The 18,231-nt window shown below is 37.8% G+C and overlaps 1 protein-coding gene across 8 annotated transcripts in view; it reads right to left on the bottom strand.

The window, feature by feature from the left end:
• FTO (FTO alpha-ketoglutarate dependent dioxygenase) overlaps positions 1-18,231 on the bottom strand; it is a 421,101-nt gene that overhangs the window by 210,008 nt on the left and 192,862 nt on the right. For all 8 annotated transcript variants that reach the window (XM_007474863.3, XM_056812325.1, XM_056812324.1 and 5 more), the window contains one exon: positions 14,420-14,539. In XM_007474863.3, coding sequence (XP_007474925.1) covers positions 14,420-14,539 — 120 coding nt within the window. The remainder of the gene's footprint in view (positions 1-14,419; positions 14,540-18,231) is intronic.

Genomic DNA, 18,231 nt, shown 5'->3' with positions numbered 1-18,231 from the left:
TCAGTGACCTAGAATGACGATTTTCTTTGTGCAGTTTCATCTACGGTGTACCCTCATGTGGCTTTGGAGTCCAAAGGCTGAGGCACAGAGTTTGTGGCACATGGGGCCTGGGACGCCAGTTGTTACGGGAGGTGCGGCTGTGGCCTGGTGTTGGTGTTCACGTGCAGCGGCAAGACGTCAACTTCGCTCATCTTCAAAGGTGGTGGCGGCATGGTTAATGTGGGTTCGCCAGCTGCTTCTGTCAGAGGCAGCAAGTTCTAGTTGCTTTGGTGTAATGCCAGCCCACCTCAAGCTTGACTTTAGCTGATCCTTGAATCTTTTCTTTGGTCGACCTTGTTTCCTGAGTCCAGCTGACAGTTCACCATAGAATACCTGTCTTGGTATTCGCTGTGGGTCCATGTGGATGACGTGTCCAGACCAATCGCATCTGGGTTTTGAGGACCATGACTTCGATGCTGGTGGAGTTGGCTCTGTCGAGGACTTCCTGGTTGGTGAGTCGGTCCTGCCATCGGATCCTCATGATTGACCGGAGGGAGCATTGGTGGAATTGCTCCAACTGCTTCATGTGCTTCCGGTACAGTGTCCATGTCTCACAACCGTACAAGAGCGAGCTGAGGACCACTGCGTTGTACACTTTGAGCTTCGTCGCAGTGCTTACACTGCTGTGTTGGAGGACTTTGGAGTGCAGCCGCCCGAGTGCCTGGCTGGCCTTTTGGATCCTGGCATTGATCTTGTGGTCTAGGGACCCGTCGTTGGCGATGGTGCTGCCCAGGTACTTGAAAGTGTTGACGTTAGAAAGCTGCATGCCATCGATTGTAATGCACGGCTGGTTCGTTGGCCTCCCTGGTGCAGGCTGGAACAGCACCTCTGTTTTGCTGAGGCTGATAGTCAGGCCAAACAGTTTTGTTGCGGTAGAGAACCTGTCCACAATGGTTTGAAGATGATTTTATTGGTGGGCCATGAGAGCACAGTCATCTGCAAAGAGAGCTTCCAGGATGAGTCTCTCTGTTGTCTTTGTTTTTGCAGTCAGGTGGCGAAGGTCAAATAGTGAGCCATCCAGTCGGTATTTGATGTAGACACCCAGGTCTAGATCCATCACAGCATGTCGTAATACTTGGGTGAAGGATAGGTTGAATAGTACCGGAGCGAGGACACAGACTTGTTTCATGCCATTGGAGATGTTGAAGCGATCAGGAGTCTCTCCACCAGATAGGACTTCCCCTGTCATGTCGACATGAAAGAGCTGGATCAGTTTGATGAATTTTGCTGGGCAACCGAGCTTGCTGAGGATCACCCACAATGCGTCCCTGTTCACTGTGTCGAACGCCTTCGTCAGGTCTATGAAGACAATGTAGAGACTCAGGTTCTGCTCAAGGCATTTTTCCTGCATTTGCCGCACCTTGAAGACCATGTCGATGGTGCTGTGATCTGGTCGGAAGCCACATTGTGATTCAGGCAGGTTCTGCTCTGAAACAGATGACAGGAGTCTGTTGAGTATAACAAGGGCGAGGATCTTTCCAGCAGTGGAGAGTAGTGAGATGCCTCTGTAGTTGTCACAGGTTGTTTGTGCACCTTTGTTCTTGTATAGGGCTACAATGGAGGCATCTCTGAGTTCTGGGGGCATGTCTTCCTCTTCCCATAAGCTGGTCAGCATTATGTGGAATGCCTGGAGCGCCTTTCCATTTAAGGCCTTGTACAACTCAGTTGGGATCCCGTCTTCTCCGGGTGCCTTGCCTGCACTCATTTAATGGCTTTTTGGACCTCTATTGAAGGAGAGGGGTGTATGGGGTGCTCAGGGAGGGGTAGTATCTCTGGTATGGAGGGCTTGTCGTGCCCTCCTAGGGCAGCTCTCCAGCCTCTGACCCCCACCTGACACCCAGCTCTCACTTGTAGCTCCTAGTAGCTGCTAGCATGTGGCAGCGGCCACACCCCGGGCAACGGCTTCGACAGGCTGGCTAAACCTTGTGAGGGTAGCCATCGGGTTGTAGACCCCTGGTGAACCAGGGCTTTGCTCATCCAGCATGTGAAGACTGCATTGGCGGAACAGACGGAAGAAACCAACAAGAAGGTTCAACAGCTGAGATGGTGATGCAGCAAAGCACTGTGGAGTGCTTAGGGCGTGTTGAAGCACAAAGGACAACACGGCCATCCAATGCAGCTGAGGAAGTCTCCAGGTGTAACGACCTTTTGTGCCACTGGACCCAGGCTTCCAACGCCAAGAGAGTGGGGCTGTCTCTGTGCATCGACTTTTCCACTTAAATCTCCTTCACGCACAAGTGTCTTTGTGCACACTCATCTATCCATAGATGAAAACGCACAAAGACAATCATCATTCTCGGTTACCGAGAGACTACTACCATTGAAGGAGGGACGTCAAGTTGTTCAATGGTGCGGTTTTGGGGGATCTGGTCAAGGGCGCTTTGGTCGACTGAAGAGGGTCGGTTGAGAAGCTAACTGAAGTGTTCTTTCCACCTGCTGCTGATGCCTTTTTTATCTTTTATGAGAGTGTCACCATCAGAGGATAGCAAGGGAGTGGTGGTGGGTTTTAATGGCCCATAGACAGTCTTGAGGGCACTGAAAAATTGTTTGTAGTTTTTCGTATCAGCAAAGCGCTGGATTTCTTCTGCCTTTTTTTTCCATCATCGGTCTTGCATCTTCCTGATCTCACACTTCGCCGTGGCTTGGAGAGACTTGAATCTGTCCTTTTTAGGAGCAGAGTTTGAGTTATTTTGCCACTCCATAAAGGCTTTGTTCTTTTTGCTCAATAGGTCTTCAATAGCAGTGTTGTTCTCGTCGAACCAGTCCTGGTGGATGCGTTGTTTGGGGACTTTAAAATTTGGCAACTGATCCAATATGGAGCACAAAGGAAAATGAAGTGTTGAGGACAACTCCACAAATGAAAATTTAAGATGACTGGAAAGTGAGTGGTGCCTTCTTCAGAAAAGTTAATTGGAGGGAGAAGGGTTGGGAACAGAGATGAATTCTATTTTGGACATAATGAGTTTGATATACCTAGAGAGCATCAAGTTGGAAATATGTGGTATGTAGTTAGTAATGAGATTAGTGTTAGAAAGAGAGATCACCACTGTATCCATAGATCTGGGAGTCATTTGCATAAACATGATAATGAAACCCAAGGGGATGATTAGGTTAACAGTGAGGGAGAATAAAACCTTGGGGATCTTGGGGATATAGCCACAGTCAGGTGAGGTGGGACATGAATAATGTTTCTGAAAAAAAAAAGAACAAGGGGTGACAATTTCTGGGGTATTTTAATATATTAAAAACAGAGCTACACTTTGAAGTAACAAGGTACATATATGTAATGTGAGCCTTTAAGGCCTTAGAAACTAATAGGATATGGTATATCCATCAAAACACAAATTTTAAGAGAAAAAATATAGCACCAATAAAACAATTAAGTTAATCCAAGGTGACTCAAATGAAGAGAAAGAAAAAGCTGCCTCAACAACATCCAAATTTCTTATTTTTCTATTTATATTTATCACTCTCCAAACCAAGTTTTCTGTCCTTCCAAAGTAATATATTTCTATCCCTCACTGTGTCTTTGTTCATATTATTCTCTCTACTAGAAATGTCCTTTTTTCTGTTCCCATCTTTACTGATTGAAATATTACACTGGATCACAGTCTGAACTTTTAAGATCTATCCTTCAGGATCCATTTTTGATGTCATATTTTCCAGGTTTTTCTGCCCACACCAAACAGAAGTGGTTTCTTTCATCACTGAATTTCTATATCATTTGGTTGTCTATACCATCTTAGCACATACCAGCATATTGTAGTTGCTTCTATAAGGGTTGACTCTCCCTTTACTAGCCTGATAATTCCTAGGGTAGGAAGTATATCTTACTCATTCATATATTCCACCCACAGGACCTTTATGGTAACAAGCATTCGGTATGTTGAGCTCAAAATGCTAAATGAACAGAAATCTTTTCCCCCTTATGCTCATTACTTCCACCCCCACAAAATTCCAAGTTAATCATGGGATCTTCTTTGTAAAAATCAAAATAATACTATGGAACTATTAGAAACTGAAATGCAAAATGGGATGATGATATATAATTTTGATAAGAGGCAATTATATCACTATAGTGAACTTTCAAAAACCACTTCTTATATGATAGAGAAGAGATAGCATAGGGTGCTAAGTCTTAGATCTCTTTTCAAGAATGTTCCAAAGTAGCATAAGAATCACAATTTTCAGATTTTACATAGAAAACATAGGCTTTTTCTCAGCTTGCTTTGACCTGCAACTATGTAAAATGCTTTTCAAATGAATTGTACTTTAGGATATTCTATCAAAAGAAGAAAAAAGTCATAGTATAATTAAAAGTTAACTAAGTTGATTAAGCTGAGGTCTTTCACCTACTGCAGAAAGTACAATCTTTCTCAAGGCCCTTTCATACCACACATCCCAGGTTCTCTAAATACTTTATATATTGAGTCTATCCCTGAGGAATGACAAAAAATTAACAATATGCACTAAAACAAGTTGGCCAAAGAAGTACAAGGGCATGAGTTACTCATAATTGTATATGTCACATTTCTAAATATGAAATGAAAACAAGGTTTTAAATATGTAGAAGAACAGAGTTAAAGAGGAAAAGGGAATAGAGAATGTTCCATTTTCTTTGTTCTCATCAGAATCTTATGTATAGCTTGCATTATCAGATTTCACCATTGAAGGTAAATCCTGGGCAAGGCCATCCAAACTCCTTCCATTTGACACAAACACCAATAGTACCATTGGCAGTAAAGTTAAGGTCAACATCTTCTCTATAGTCCAGCCAAACACTTCTTGTGGAGAAGGCAATTTTTTCAGTCTTTCAAGGATGGAATCAATTTTCTGGTCTATGCATTGCTGGGTCTTATTGCTATTTTCTTTAAAGGGAAAATCCTAAGAGTATTTCAAGCCAAGACATGGGTCATTTTTCATGGCTCAAGCTATTCTAGATAATAAAGGTTCTTATTAGAGACAGAAAACTTAGTGCCTTTCCTAATACCTATCTGAAGTATAGAAAAGCAACTAAGCTAAATACTTATATATACACCATCATCAAAAGGAGTTGCTTACCCAAAGGAGGAGAAAAATTTTAATCATCTTGTATAGCAAATTTTCTCCTTGGGTATTTACACATCTCTGCACCCAATTCCTAACTAGTGTATATCATTTTTATATTCTTTATGATAATAATATGTTAATATGATAATAAAAAGTCCAAAAACTGTGGTTGTATTGGAAAAGTTTTTAATTCTGGGATCCAATTATATATTTTTATCAAAAAAAGGGGAAGGGGTAATAAACAAAATGTGAAAAGCATCAAGAAAATAAGCTTAGACATATGACTGTCATCTGAGATTGTAGCCATACTGCTTCTCATGAAAAGGAATAGCCTAATTATTTCTTTTCTCATTATTAAGCAAACATTTGTTTGCTTAAAATCATTCTCATTCTCATTAAGGCAGTAATGGGATCAGTCTCCTTGGATTTGTCTTTTAGTAGCCTATAAAGAGATGCAAAGAGTCAGTCCTCCTGTGTAGCCTGCACTCTTGTATGTTATACTTATGTTCTTACAGATGATTCCAGATAATGTATATTTTAAAAACAAAGCCTTTGAAGAAAATTTTAAAATAAGTAGAATTCTCATGAGCAGTATTCAAAATTTCAAGACAGTTCATTCAATAAATAATAAATAAAAGTAAATCTGGGTAATCTGAGTAGGAGAGAAAAGTAGGGCTTGACCACTATGATTTCAAATCCATCCTGAGATAGTAAAAATACTATATCTTGCATCCATCCAAATTCATAAAGTACCCACACTTTTGAAGCTGCCATGGGACATAAAGCTGAGGATCAGAGAAATTATAGTCACTTTTCCCAGGTATAGAACATGTTACTCTCCTAAAAATTGAGATTTTACAAAATGAAAAACCCAGAAGCTCAGAGGATGTTCTGGGTCATATGAGATGGAGTGATACTAGGGGTTAAAGAGCTAGGCATTACCACATAAAACACTTTAATAGGAAGATTGCAATTTTACAAACTAATACTGAAACCAAGCCTTTAGAACCAAAGCTGTCAGCTTTAAATGCTTATTCCTAACAAGCAGGAGTTAGGGAGGCACAAAGATCAAATGAGATGGCATATGCAAAGAATTCTGTAGACTTTAAATCACTATATAAAATCAACTGTTATTATAGTATTACATATGCTAATATATGTTGTTATAGTACCATTATTATTAATAATGATAATGCATGTTGAGGCAATGATGTTGGGAAACTCTTTACATATGATCTTCCTCCAAAAAGCAAGGAGTAAGGCTATATCTATGACTCAGAAGATATTCCTTAAATAACTCTTCTATGTCTAAAGAATTGAGAAGATAAGTGAATTGCTCAGCATCAGTTGGTAAAAGTCACTAGGATTTGAAACTGTCTTCCTTATACCAAGCCTATTGCTCTCTCTTTTTCCTGCATATTACACTGAAGATCTGAAACCAAGAACTCATTAATGTAGAGAACAACTAATATGGAAATTTTAATGCAGATCTGCAACTATACAAGGAAAAATAGTCTTAAGCAAGTTGCCTGTTGCCCCTGAGAGGCTGTGTCTTATCAAAAGTCACTCAGCCAGAATATGACAAGAGGCTAAACCAAAACCAAGGTTGTATTATCCTCTGAGGTTCACCTTTTATCCCCCCTACAACATGTTATCTTTGTTTTGTATACGCACGTTTCACTCTGTATATTGCCCTATTATTCCATATACAGTAGTCATCAATCAGTAATCCCCAAAATACTATTAAGGGATCTACAAAATACCTATTTGACTAGTATTTTTAAATATAAAGGGGCAATCCCACTCTGCCACAAATTTATTACTTTTGTGACCTTGGGCAAGTCATATAACTTTTTTCTGGGATTCAAGTTCAAGATCTATAAAATAAAAATGAAAAATACTACAGAATATTATTTGAATTTTGAACTGAGTGAGATTGTCACTCAGTCATTTAGATGAACTGATAACAAGAAGAGAAATTCAGAAAAAAAACATTAAACATTTACTTGTTGATAAACAGATAGGCTTATATAACCTACAAATGAAAGCAAAAAAGTGCTTTCAGAAATACCAAACACAAGTCATATAACAAAAGTAATTAATATCAAAGTCAGCTTACAGATGATAATTCTAAGAGAAGCAGCTATTAGCTTTCAAAAGTTTACTTACAAGACAAAAGTTTAGCCCTTTGTACATATACACCCATAAGGATAATATTATTAATGTGGGTATATTCTCAAACCAATCATGAAAGTACAAAACTCATAATGTAGCATAGATGGTATTAATATAGTAGTCCTGAGTTCTTCCAAGTGTATACTTGATCTCTGAGCCTTGAGTATAGAAGTTTGGTATAGGTGGTATGGGTATATGAATTGGATGAGGGAGGGAAGGAATGGATGGGGACTAGATAGTTAATACAAGTATTGAGGGTGAGGTCTATCAAAAGGAAAATAGAAGTTTGGTTTGGGAGTGTGTAAGGAGGCTAGGAGAGGAGTTTGCTCATGAGGGGTTGAGGAACGGGAAGGGAGTAGTTTTGATGATAGAGGTCACCAAGAGAGATTAGGGGTTCTTAGCAGAAATCACTAGTTGTGAAGAATCTAGAAGTGGAGGAAATCTTGAATCTTTGTCATGGGAAAGCTGGATAGAGAGAACAAGATGATATATATGAATTCACTTTGCAAATTTTAAAGTATATATATATATATATATATATGCATATACATATACCCATATGCAGATATACACACATTTATTACAATAGTTATGTATAATTACTATTAATTAGCAGTGATTTATCATGTATATAGGTTGTTTTTAATTGAATATTCATAACTTGGGGTCTTCCTAAAGTTCTACTTCTGCTACCTTGAATATGTAGGAGAGTTTTATTTATTCCTTTCAAGGCAAGTTCCTAGATATATCTCATTTGACCCTAATAAAAACCTTAATTAGAAGATACAAATGTTAGGGACCTATTTACAAAGAAAAACAAAAACAAAAAAACCCCAAACCAATCTGATCTAAAGAAAATCTTGAGAATGTTGCCAATTATATGGATTAGTATATGATAGGCATTTTCTTTTCCTTCATGCTATTTATTCAGGACTAGAACTGAAAAAGAAAGCTCTATGGAACAACTGTTAAGCCTGAAGCTGAAAGGTACTTAAATCTCTGGCCTGATTCAAAGTTAAAAGACTTGTAATAATGTAAATAGAAATCCTGAACTGAATTGTTTGAAAAAGCTACAGTGGGCAAAAATCCTGTTTCTTTGCTGCATTTTTTTAGACAATTCCAATGCTGAAAGCTCTGACACACTATTCTAGTACCGTGGTGTCTGTGAGAGCTCCGGAAGCATGGTGATGATCTGCTTGTCAAAATGAATGCAAATACATTCAAACAATGAATTAGCAAGCACATCAGGGGGAAAACTTGAGTATATTCATTGCCTTTCTAAAAAACCTTCATTTCTACATTCTTAAGTTCTTATGAGAACAGTTTAAAGTATACAAACACACAATCATATAAGTATGTGTAATGATGCAAGGATACATACATATAGTTAAGAGTACTTTAATTGTGTGTATACAATAAAGACAGGAACAACCCAACAATATCCCAGGAAATCAAACCTGAAACTGAAAGGCTGTCTGTCCATGCTGGTTGCTCTCTCCACACATAAACTTGAGTTGAGAGAGGGAAGATTGTGCTGTACCAAATTTGGCATTTTCTGGCTCCTGTCATGGTCTTATAACCTTCTGCATTTTCAGCCCTGTCTTTCCCGTGTGCAGAGAGGAGACACAGGGGGATTGTGCCTCTTCACGTTCTTGGTGTACAGAACAGGCACGTTCAAGCACTTCATACTAACAAAGCTCAAATCTCCACTGGCGCGTTGATGTAAGGGTTAAAAATAGAAAGTCCTACCCACTGGTTTGCTCTGATGTTCCTGGAGATATTGTCACTGGATGTATCCTCAATAGAATTCTATTCAACACCTCTGTCTTTAAGTACAAAGCTGTAGGCTGTAGCAGCTTTAAGAAACATAAGTATCCCTTTTTTTCTGCAGCACAGTATCTGTGTGGGAAATTCTCTAAAGGGGTTTAAGTATTTACCCTGAACACTATCAGACAGTTTCTAAAATTTTCCTTATCCTGTTGCAACACACACACACACACACACACACACACACACACACTTCAAAGAGAACCATAAACACAGTTCTTTGTGCTTTCAGCATATACCATGTTTTGGAGGCTTAAGCTTGAATTCTTTTGGAATTGTAAATTCCCCTAGTCCCCCACTCCCCCAAAAGTTACATAACACTTTTTTCATTCATTAATAACTATAGTTACCAAGAAGAAGAATGGAAAAACATTAGACAGAAAAATTAGAGGGTGGGGAAAAGGGGAGAAAACAAATATTCTTTACATTTACTAATAAATTTATTAAAAATTTTACTCTTAATTCTTCTATCCTGAGTCCCTTACCACCTGCTAACATATATTGTTGTTTTTAAAGCCTACATCAACAGTCTGAGGTGAGCAAAAGTGAGGAAGGAATTTAAATCTTTAGAACTGAAAGGTGATCCTTACTGTCCTAATGCCAAATCTCAGCCATCTTACTTTTTCTATCTTTCAAAGGCCTAGGCCATGTCAACATGGAATCTAGAAACCCCAAACTTGTAGTTTAGTAAGATCTGATGAACCCCAGGTTTTAGGACTAGCTTGTAAGTTGAAGACCCCAAAGCTTGTACTTGTTCCCTTTTCCCCATGAGAATCTACCCGGAAAAGAATTTCAGACTATCAGTTTCTGACTGAATAGTGGACCCTGAGGTAAAAGACAATCCCTGTCAGATGGAGCCAAGCACAAGCCAAGTGACTCTTTAGTGCAATAAGGCAGTGCAGTCAGTTTTGTAACCTGAAGGTCCTAGGAGGGTGTGATACTGTGGGAAAGGCTTCTGGAGACTAGAAGAGTCACTTGGCTTGTGCTTGGCTCCACCTGACAGGGATTGTCTTTTACCTCAGGGTCCACTATTCAGTCAGAAACTGATAGCCTGAAATTCTTTTCCGGGTAGATTCTCATGGGGAAAAGGGAACAAGTTTAAGCTTTGGGGTCTCCAACTTACAAGCTAGTCCTAAAACCTGGGGTTCATCAGATTTTACTAAGCTACAAGTTTGGGGTTTCTAGATCCTATGTTGACAGCCACTAGCCTCAAACATCTCCCTATAGTACATCTGAGTTACTGCTACGTTTGGGTAGAACAGAAAAAGGGAGACTGCAGTTTAAGGCTTAATGGTGAATAATGGGGCTTTTAACTTCAGATTTTGAATTACTTGTGGACTGTTCCAATAACTCAAAAATACCATATCTGAAAAACTGGAATCCCAAAGTGAATGTCTGTTTTAATATTTATAACTATTTGGAATTAATCTTTAATTTGGATTAAAACTCCCCTCCCCCCAAAAAATGTAGGCAAGAACTTTATTTTTTAAGCTGTGATAGCAAATACTGCTTTGGTATGTGAAAAACCCAACTGGGCCTATATCTCAGCTTAAAATAAAAGCCAAGAATGCTCTAAGAACTTCATTAATTCCCATAGAAACAAACAAACTGCTTCCCTGTTCCATCATATTTCATTCTCTATGACCATGTAACCTGTATTCAGAATAGTTAAGTTAAAAATGGATAAGCTGCTGCAATTAAGCTTTCAGAGCAGCTTTAAGAACGCCCAAACCAAGAAGAAAAATGCCAGTGGTACATCTTAAAATTAAACTATTAAAACTTCTGAATGAAAAGGTCATCAAGTTTCTACCACTCCCTCATGAAGAGCTTTAACAACAAGTAAATGGAATGTCATTAAATAAAACTCTCACTCATTTTCTGCATCTCTTAATGTTTTCAATGCCATGACTCTGCTCTTCCTGCCAAATTTTAACATAAATGGGTGGGATTAAATGGAGCCTGTAGCCTACCTAACATAATTATATATGTTGTGATTTTGTACTGCCTTGAAATGGTTACATTTTAATAATCCTAGTCTTGGCTCTTATCCACTCAAGTCAATAAAGGTTATTAAGGCCAACTGCCATATAAAAACACTACCTCTCGGCAAAACGAATTGTCAAGGCAGGAAACACAATTCATAGCACAGGGAACCAGCAGTGTCTGGTCTTTTCTTGGGGGGGGCGGGGCAAAGGGGGAGGGATATATAAGCACAAAGCAATTTCTTGCCCATATGTAAATAAGTAATATTTTTTTAAATGTTTGTGCTGGAAACAATTCCCAAAATGTCTTCACTGAGTGACCAAGTTAGAAAGAAAATGAATGGGATCATTAGTTTGGAAGGTTCCACGTTTCGCTGTCTTTTTTTTGTATCTTCAGGAATTTGATGGTGTTAAAACATTTTTATAGGTAAAATAAATGTCAGTTTTTCAAGACAGGAACGATACCAGACCCTGAGAGACAAATGGCCTATCCACAGAATCTACAGCTCCCTTCACACTTCCTCACATCACAAGAGATTTCAGCTTTTCATAACTCTCTTTACCCAGAAAGAAAAGCTTGTACAGTCCCTTTCAAATGGTAACTCTTTCTTTGAATTCAGAGGACACATATCCTGAAAAGTCTCTGGATAATATGTTAATCTGGGATAAGGGAGTGGTCATGAGGGTTTTTTGTTTGTTTGTTTTTTAATAAAATGCAAGCATCTGAATAACCTTAGCCCTTTTTCCAGGATGAGAAATAGAAGAGTGGAAAGAGAAAGGCTAGAGAGACACTTGGGTTACAGAGGGAGGGCTAGGCACTTCAGGTTTAATGTCTCTAAATTCATGAGGTAATATTCAGGGAAAATGTGAAATTTTATCAGACTGTCATTCAAATATAAGGTTTAACATTTACATCACAAGAGCAAGTGCAGAGTAAAACCATCCTCAGGGAGAGAAATGCCAAGAATAAACAGCATGATAAAAATGTGTGCTTGCTGGAACAAGGAGAGAGAAGTAGAAGCTGGGGTAGAGCAGGGGATAAGTGAAAGGCTCACAAGGGGAGAACCATGAGCTTTAGACAGTTGATAAGTTTTTTGAATTATATGACTGGTTATAACATGTGAAATAATTACTATTAATAGAGGAAAAGCTATTTAAGAACTCATTTTCCTTTCTTCCTCTGCCCCACCTTCTCCCTTTGCCTTCCAACAAACTGTAAATGTAGGAATGCTGAAAGTGAAAAAATTTCCGCTTAATTTAAGGCTCTTCTATTTATGAAACTAATTCCAAATTTCATTTAACTCATAAGCAAAAAGTGAATGCATTCGTTACCATTAAAGATTTTTGGTTTGGCCTCCAAAAGAAAAATCAATGATGTTTTTGAAAACACAGGAACCATTTATTAGAGGAGATCCCCCACATATGCTATTTTACATTACCCGAAAAAGTATAATTATTCATTGAAAATTATTATAATTTCGAGGAATATACTGCCTAGAAGCCAAGGGAGTACATTTAGAAATGCTTTTTTGATTAACCTAATTCTATAGAATCCAAATGTGCTCCAAACACTGCACTTTTTATGTTAAATTGCTGTTGAATTTGTTAACCCACAACTGATTTCCTGTGTTATGGAATCTTAGAGATTACAGCTAACTTGAAGCAACAGGGATAATTCTTGACAGTTAATGGTACATTTCTATGCATTTTCCTCAATCTAGAATCCTGTTGTCTCAAAATGGTAGCTAAACATTGCCCCCTACTGCTTAAATTGAAGGAAAAAAGGACAGATTATGGAAGAATAAAAAGTCTCCTTCTTATCCAATCCTTTAATATCTTCTCTCCTCTATTCCTACTCCCCATCCTCACCTCAGGTTCTTAGATATTGCATAATAGCAAATATAAAAGAAAGGACATATCTAATTATCATTCTACTTAATTTTCTATGATAGTTCAAATTAATTGTGTGATTAAAATGCTTAGAGGCATAAAACATCTTTTCAAGGTTACACTTAAATTAGAAGCAGCTTCTCAAGCTTGTCTTGTCCCAAACAGTAAATCCCTACTGATAAATATCATCCTGAGTCATGTTGAAAGAAGAGACACAGAGGCCACTGTTTCCATTTGAGAACATAGTAATGCCACACCAACTGTAGAAAAACTGGCCCTGGAGGATTCCCAAATTGGCTCTTCCTTTAGGTTCTTTTTACTGAAAGTCTACAAAATTAAAAAAAGCATTCTCTTCTATTATATACTTGCTACTGAATCACAAGTCCTTTGGAGAGGAATGTATAAAATATGTTCGTAATCCCTAAAGATATCAAATATGCAATTCTTAAAATTTAGGACAAATCCCACCCCCATTCTTGCAAGTTGAAAATCAACAACCACTAACACCAACATAGTAAAATTTATTTTCTTCTCTTTCTTTCTTTCTTTCTTTCTTTCTTTCTTTCTTTCTTTCTTTCTTTCTTTCTTTCTTTCTTTCTTTCTTTCTTTCTTTCTTTCTTTCTTTCTTTCTTTCTTTCTTTCTTTCTTTCTTTCTTTCTTTCTTTCTTTCTTTCTTTCTTTCTTTCTTTCTTTCCTAATCCAACTTTACATATCTTTATTTTCCAGTCTGAGTTCTGACACACCCATCATGGATAGGAATTAAGTAAGGATCTTGAAATCGGCATGGCAGCTTAAATGGAGACTGTCAGAAGTAGGTGCCCACACAGTATCAGGGTAGGAAGATATATCTTCACTGAAATACCACTAATCTGCAATAGCCTGTATTCAGGTGTAAACTTTCAAAACAGTGGGGAGGTTTAGCAGCAACTGTCATCGCCTCAGGCTCATTGTTACAACAACCCATGCATTAATTTACTTGTGGGAAAATGTCATCCTCTGTATTATTAAAAGAAAAAAAGGAGGGAAAGTGAGGTGGGGGGGGGGAGAGAGAAGAAACTGACAAAAGTTCAATGGTCTGATTTTGAAGGAAGAAAACAGAGATCTTAGAATTTTGATCCAGTCTTTGACACTGATTCCCTCTGGGCTTTGGCTCAATGCCTGACTCCATTTCTTTATTTGTAAAGTGGGGATTAACAATAGCTACTAGCTACTCTGCTGGGTTAATAGTTCCTAGAGTACTTAAATAATAAGTACTATATGTCATTGCTTTTTCTGAGTTTATTTTAATCTTTAAACTAATCAAATTCAATAGGTTTTCATTGCCAAGTGGTACCCTCAAAACCTTAGATGCCCCTGTGAGTTGGCTAAGAATTCACTGGAATCATCATGGGCAAAGAGTCTATGGAGAAATCAGCATATGGATACATTTTTATGGCCCTCAGTACTAAATTACTTACCACACATTCCATCTTTTTCCACAGTCCTTCCAGTTCAGACATGGGTAGCTGCCACCAATCTGTGCACTTCTTGTAGCGATGGCCATGAAACCAAAACTGTCTCAGCCATTCAAATTCTACCTGTTGGCCACAAATAAAAGAACATTACTATGATCAACTGGGTTTGGACATGGAAACTTGATATATTAGTAATTCAAGTCACATACAGTAATTTACTGAGAATCAGTAAGTTAGCAAATAATTTCTAATTTCATTTGAAGCCTCAAACTCATTTTTTGAAATTAGGAAAATAATATTCCTTAAAGTCAGAAGTTGGGAAGCCTTCTCCTGGAAAAGAAACTGAGCTTGGGCTCCATGGGTGTCACTTGATTAGACTGAAGGCTAGAAGCAAGGAACTGAATTATAGAAGGGATACAATCAAAAAGAAGGACTATATTTGTTAGCACTTTTATTTAAAAACCTTATTAAAAACTGCTAAACTTACACATAACAAACAGATATATCCTTAAAGGTGTCAGATTTTTTAAAGTATCTAAAATGAAGAAAATGGAGAAGGGCATTAAAACCTGCCTCACTCATTAAATATTAAAGGGGGATAGATATCATATCATGAAAGGTCTTGAGGCATTAAAGAAAAAGGAAGAAATGAACCCTAAAGATCATTAATATGCTAGGGCTATCTCATGATTCACCATAATCTTATAAGGTAAAAGACAAAGACCTTCAACCAATGTAATATTTATGAAGCAGTAGGACACAGTGGCTAGAGAGCTGGCTTTGGAGTTGGAAAGACTTGGGTTTGAATTCTGCTTCTGACACACTAGTTGTGTTTCCATTGGCAAATTGCTTACTCTTTCAACTTCCTTAGCAACTCAATAAGGACTATAAATGACAATCAAAATGTTCATCTTTACCAGCGAAGGGATTTTCTGTACTAGGAGATTGCTACATTGATTGAATTACAGGTTCATGTCAAATATCTACAGATCATATAGCATATATATTCACTTTATATATATAAAGATTTGAGAAGAGCACCCAAGATTTCAGTGCTATAGGAAACAACAAATGAGGATCTTCCTTCTACTTATCTGTTCTGTAGGGGTTACCTGCCCAAAATATTTTTTAAAATATTTATCCATAAAATTTGTAAAAAAATATTGTGATAATTATTTAAGTATCAATGGTTTTCTTTGCGATTCCAGGTATTCATTTTATGCATTTAATAAGCACTCCAAGAAGAGGTCCCTGTGATTTTTCGAACTACCCAAGAGATTCATGACAAAAAAAGGTTAAGAAGGAGCAGTTAGGTGGTATAGTGGATAGAGTGCCAGGCCTGAAGTCAGGAAGACTCATCTTTCTAGTTCAAATCTAGCCTGAGAAGCTTACTAGCTGTGTGAACTAGGTAAGTCAATCCAACTTCCTCATCTGGAAAATGAACTGGAGAAGGAAATGGAAAACCACTTCAGTATTTTTGTAAAAGGCCAAAATGGGATAAAAAAGAGTCAGATGTAACTGAAAAGTGACTTAAAAAAAAGGTTAAGAACTCTACTCTTAAAAAGTTGCTTAGGACTGAGAGATGAAGTAAGTTGCCCAAGGGTCAAAGTAGGAGTCAAGGGCAGAACTTGAACCCTGATATTCTTTATTCAAGTCTGGCTCTCGAGCCACCACACCATGATTCCTTTTATGTATACATGAAAGAGATTTATATAACATATCAAGAAAAGTCTTGAGACATCTAAGAAAAAGAAGAAATTCACAGTGAAGATCAATAATATGCTGGGGCTATCTCAAGATTCACCATAATCTTACAAGGTAAAAGAGGAAGACCTTGAATCCATTATAGCACACTATGAAGCAATAGGGCACATATGCATACAGACACACATACACACATGCATATGTACACATACAACTGGATAGAGATACATGATATATCTTACTAAAATAAGCCTGGCAACTAGTCATCTTCCCATTTAACCAACAAAAATAGCAATATGTTCCAAGATGGTGGCAAAGATACTGAAAATGTATTTTACTCCTTAAATAACTGCTGACAAAGACAGGGACTGAAGGAATCTTTGTGTGGGTCAACAAATATTTTCCTATCTATTGTTAAGTCTTTCCTTATTTACCTGTAGTTAGGAAATATACTTGGCATTTTACCCTCTATGCAGTAACTATATGCACCCTAATTTTTTTCTATGCCCTGTGAAGAAATGTATAGGCCTTACTGTTTAGCTTTGCTATGGTAGTTATGTTCCATACACAGGGTCAACATGATATAATCATCACCTGTTCCCACAAAGAATTTTTTTTTGCTTATCCATATTGAATTTTCCTGAAGCAAACAAAGGCAACTTGTGAAGGTGTAATGATGGTGAAAATGGCTTAAATACCTAACTTAAGAACACTAAGTATAAATAGTACAACTACAAAAGTCTGAAAAGGTTTTAGTTTACATTAACTAAATGTTTGTTTGATATGCAGAACTGATTTCACTGAAAGCTGTTTAAACAAAAAAAGGAATGTGAACAATATTAAGACAACAGTTGCTTGAACTTATCTGTGGTATTAAAATGATAGAGTAGTTAACAGAAGTAAACTAAGTATTTTCAAAGGGGACTACAAGTGTAGTTCAAATAAGAGAATACAAGTACAGCTATGTATTTATCACAAGAAAAAGAAGTTTTCTAACTAATTTCACAAGAGGTTTGTTCATGCTACAATAATAATCTGTCAGCAGAGCACCAAGAGTTAAAAAAAAGTTAGGTCTTAAGTCTAGCAATTTCTACTGAAAGGGAGAAAACACAGCAGTCTTGGCAGTTGTGGTATTCCAGAAAACCAAACAGATTATGACAAGCAGTGAATGTAGCACATGACCATTTACCAATTTTATATCTGGGTAAATTAAAGCCAGGTCAGGATGAAGGTACTTCTAGGGGCCTATAAAAGTGAGAAAGTGCCCTACCTATTCTTATAGACCAACATCTCTTCTTCTACAAAAAAAGGCTGACCTTTAGTGGGGGTAGGGAATGTTTATTTGTTTGAGTTGGCTTTGGCTTCATTATAAAGAGGAGAAAAAAATAGAGGAAGAACTCATGGCCCTTTCCATAACCTGACCATCAAGTTTCTTTGTCGAGCTCCCAGTGGAGCCTGATCCGTGAGGTTAGTTCTTCCCCAGGACGTAAAATCTTTATTGGCATCAAACCCATTTACTGTTCATTTTATTTATCTTCATTGCTTTGCATTTTCATCTCAATGAAATGGAGACGAAACCAAGTTGGATCCCTTCCAGGACTTCAATCAAGTCCCACCCAGGCCAAGAAAAGCAGCTAACTCTTTTACTGAAATTAATTTAGAGGACTAAAATGTATCCTCAGCTACTTGGGCTGAGTCCCAAAGTGTGAATGAGGACAAGACATTCTAAGTATCAGGGTCAAGGAAAGGAGGGTGCAAAATAGAATTTGCACACCCTTTGGGGACAAAAAAACAAAACAAAACCAGTAACCAAAGCTGAACAAATGCACAGTGAGACAGAGTAAACTGGGAATGCATGGAAGTGAAATATTGCTATTCAAACTCAAAACACAAAGTCCAGCAATGCTGACTGACAAATCTCTAACTATGACAAGGCCATGGTCCCATCTCTTCTCCAGGGGTTACTTTCTTCAGGAATTCCTGTAACTAATGAAGTAGAGATGCAGGAAAAGCTATCAACAGCTGAACTGAGATCAAAAGGGGAGAAAAAAACGAAACTCAGTAGAGGAAAGGAATGCCCTAAGAGGCTGATCACAGGAAACAATACTGCA

Source organism: Monodelphis domestica, chromosome 1 (genome assembly GCF_027887165.1).
Source record: "Monodelphis domestica isolate mMonDom1 chromosome 1, mMonDom1.pri, whole genome shotgun sequence".
Taxonomy (NCBI): domain Eukaryota; kingdom Metazoa; phylum Chordata; class Mammalia; order Didelphimorphia; family Didelphidae; genus Monodelphis; species Monodelphis domestica.
Note: the sequence above shows the minus strand (reverse complement) of the source record. Positions and strands in the feature narration are given on the sequence as shown.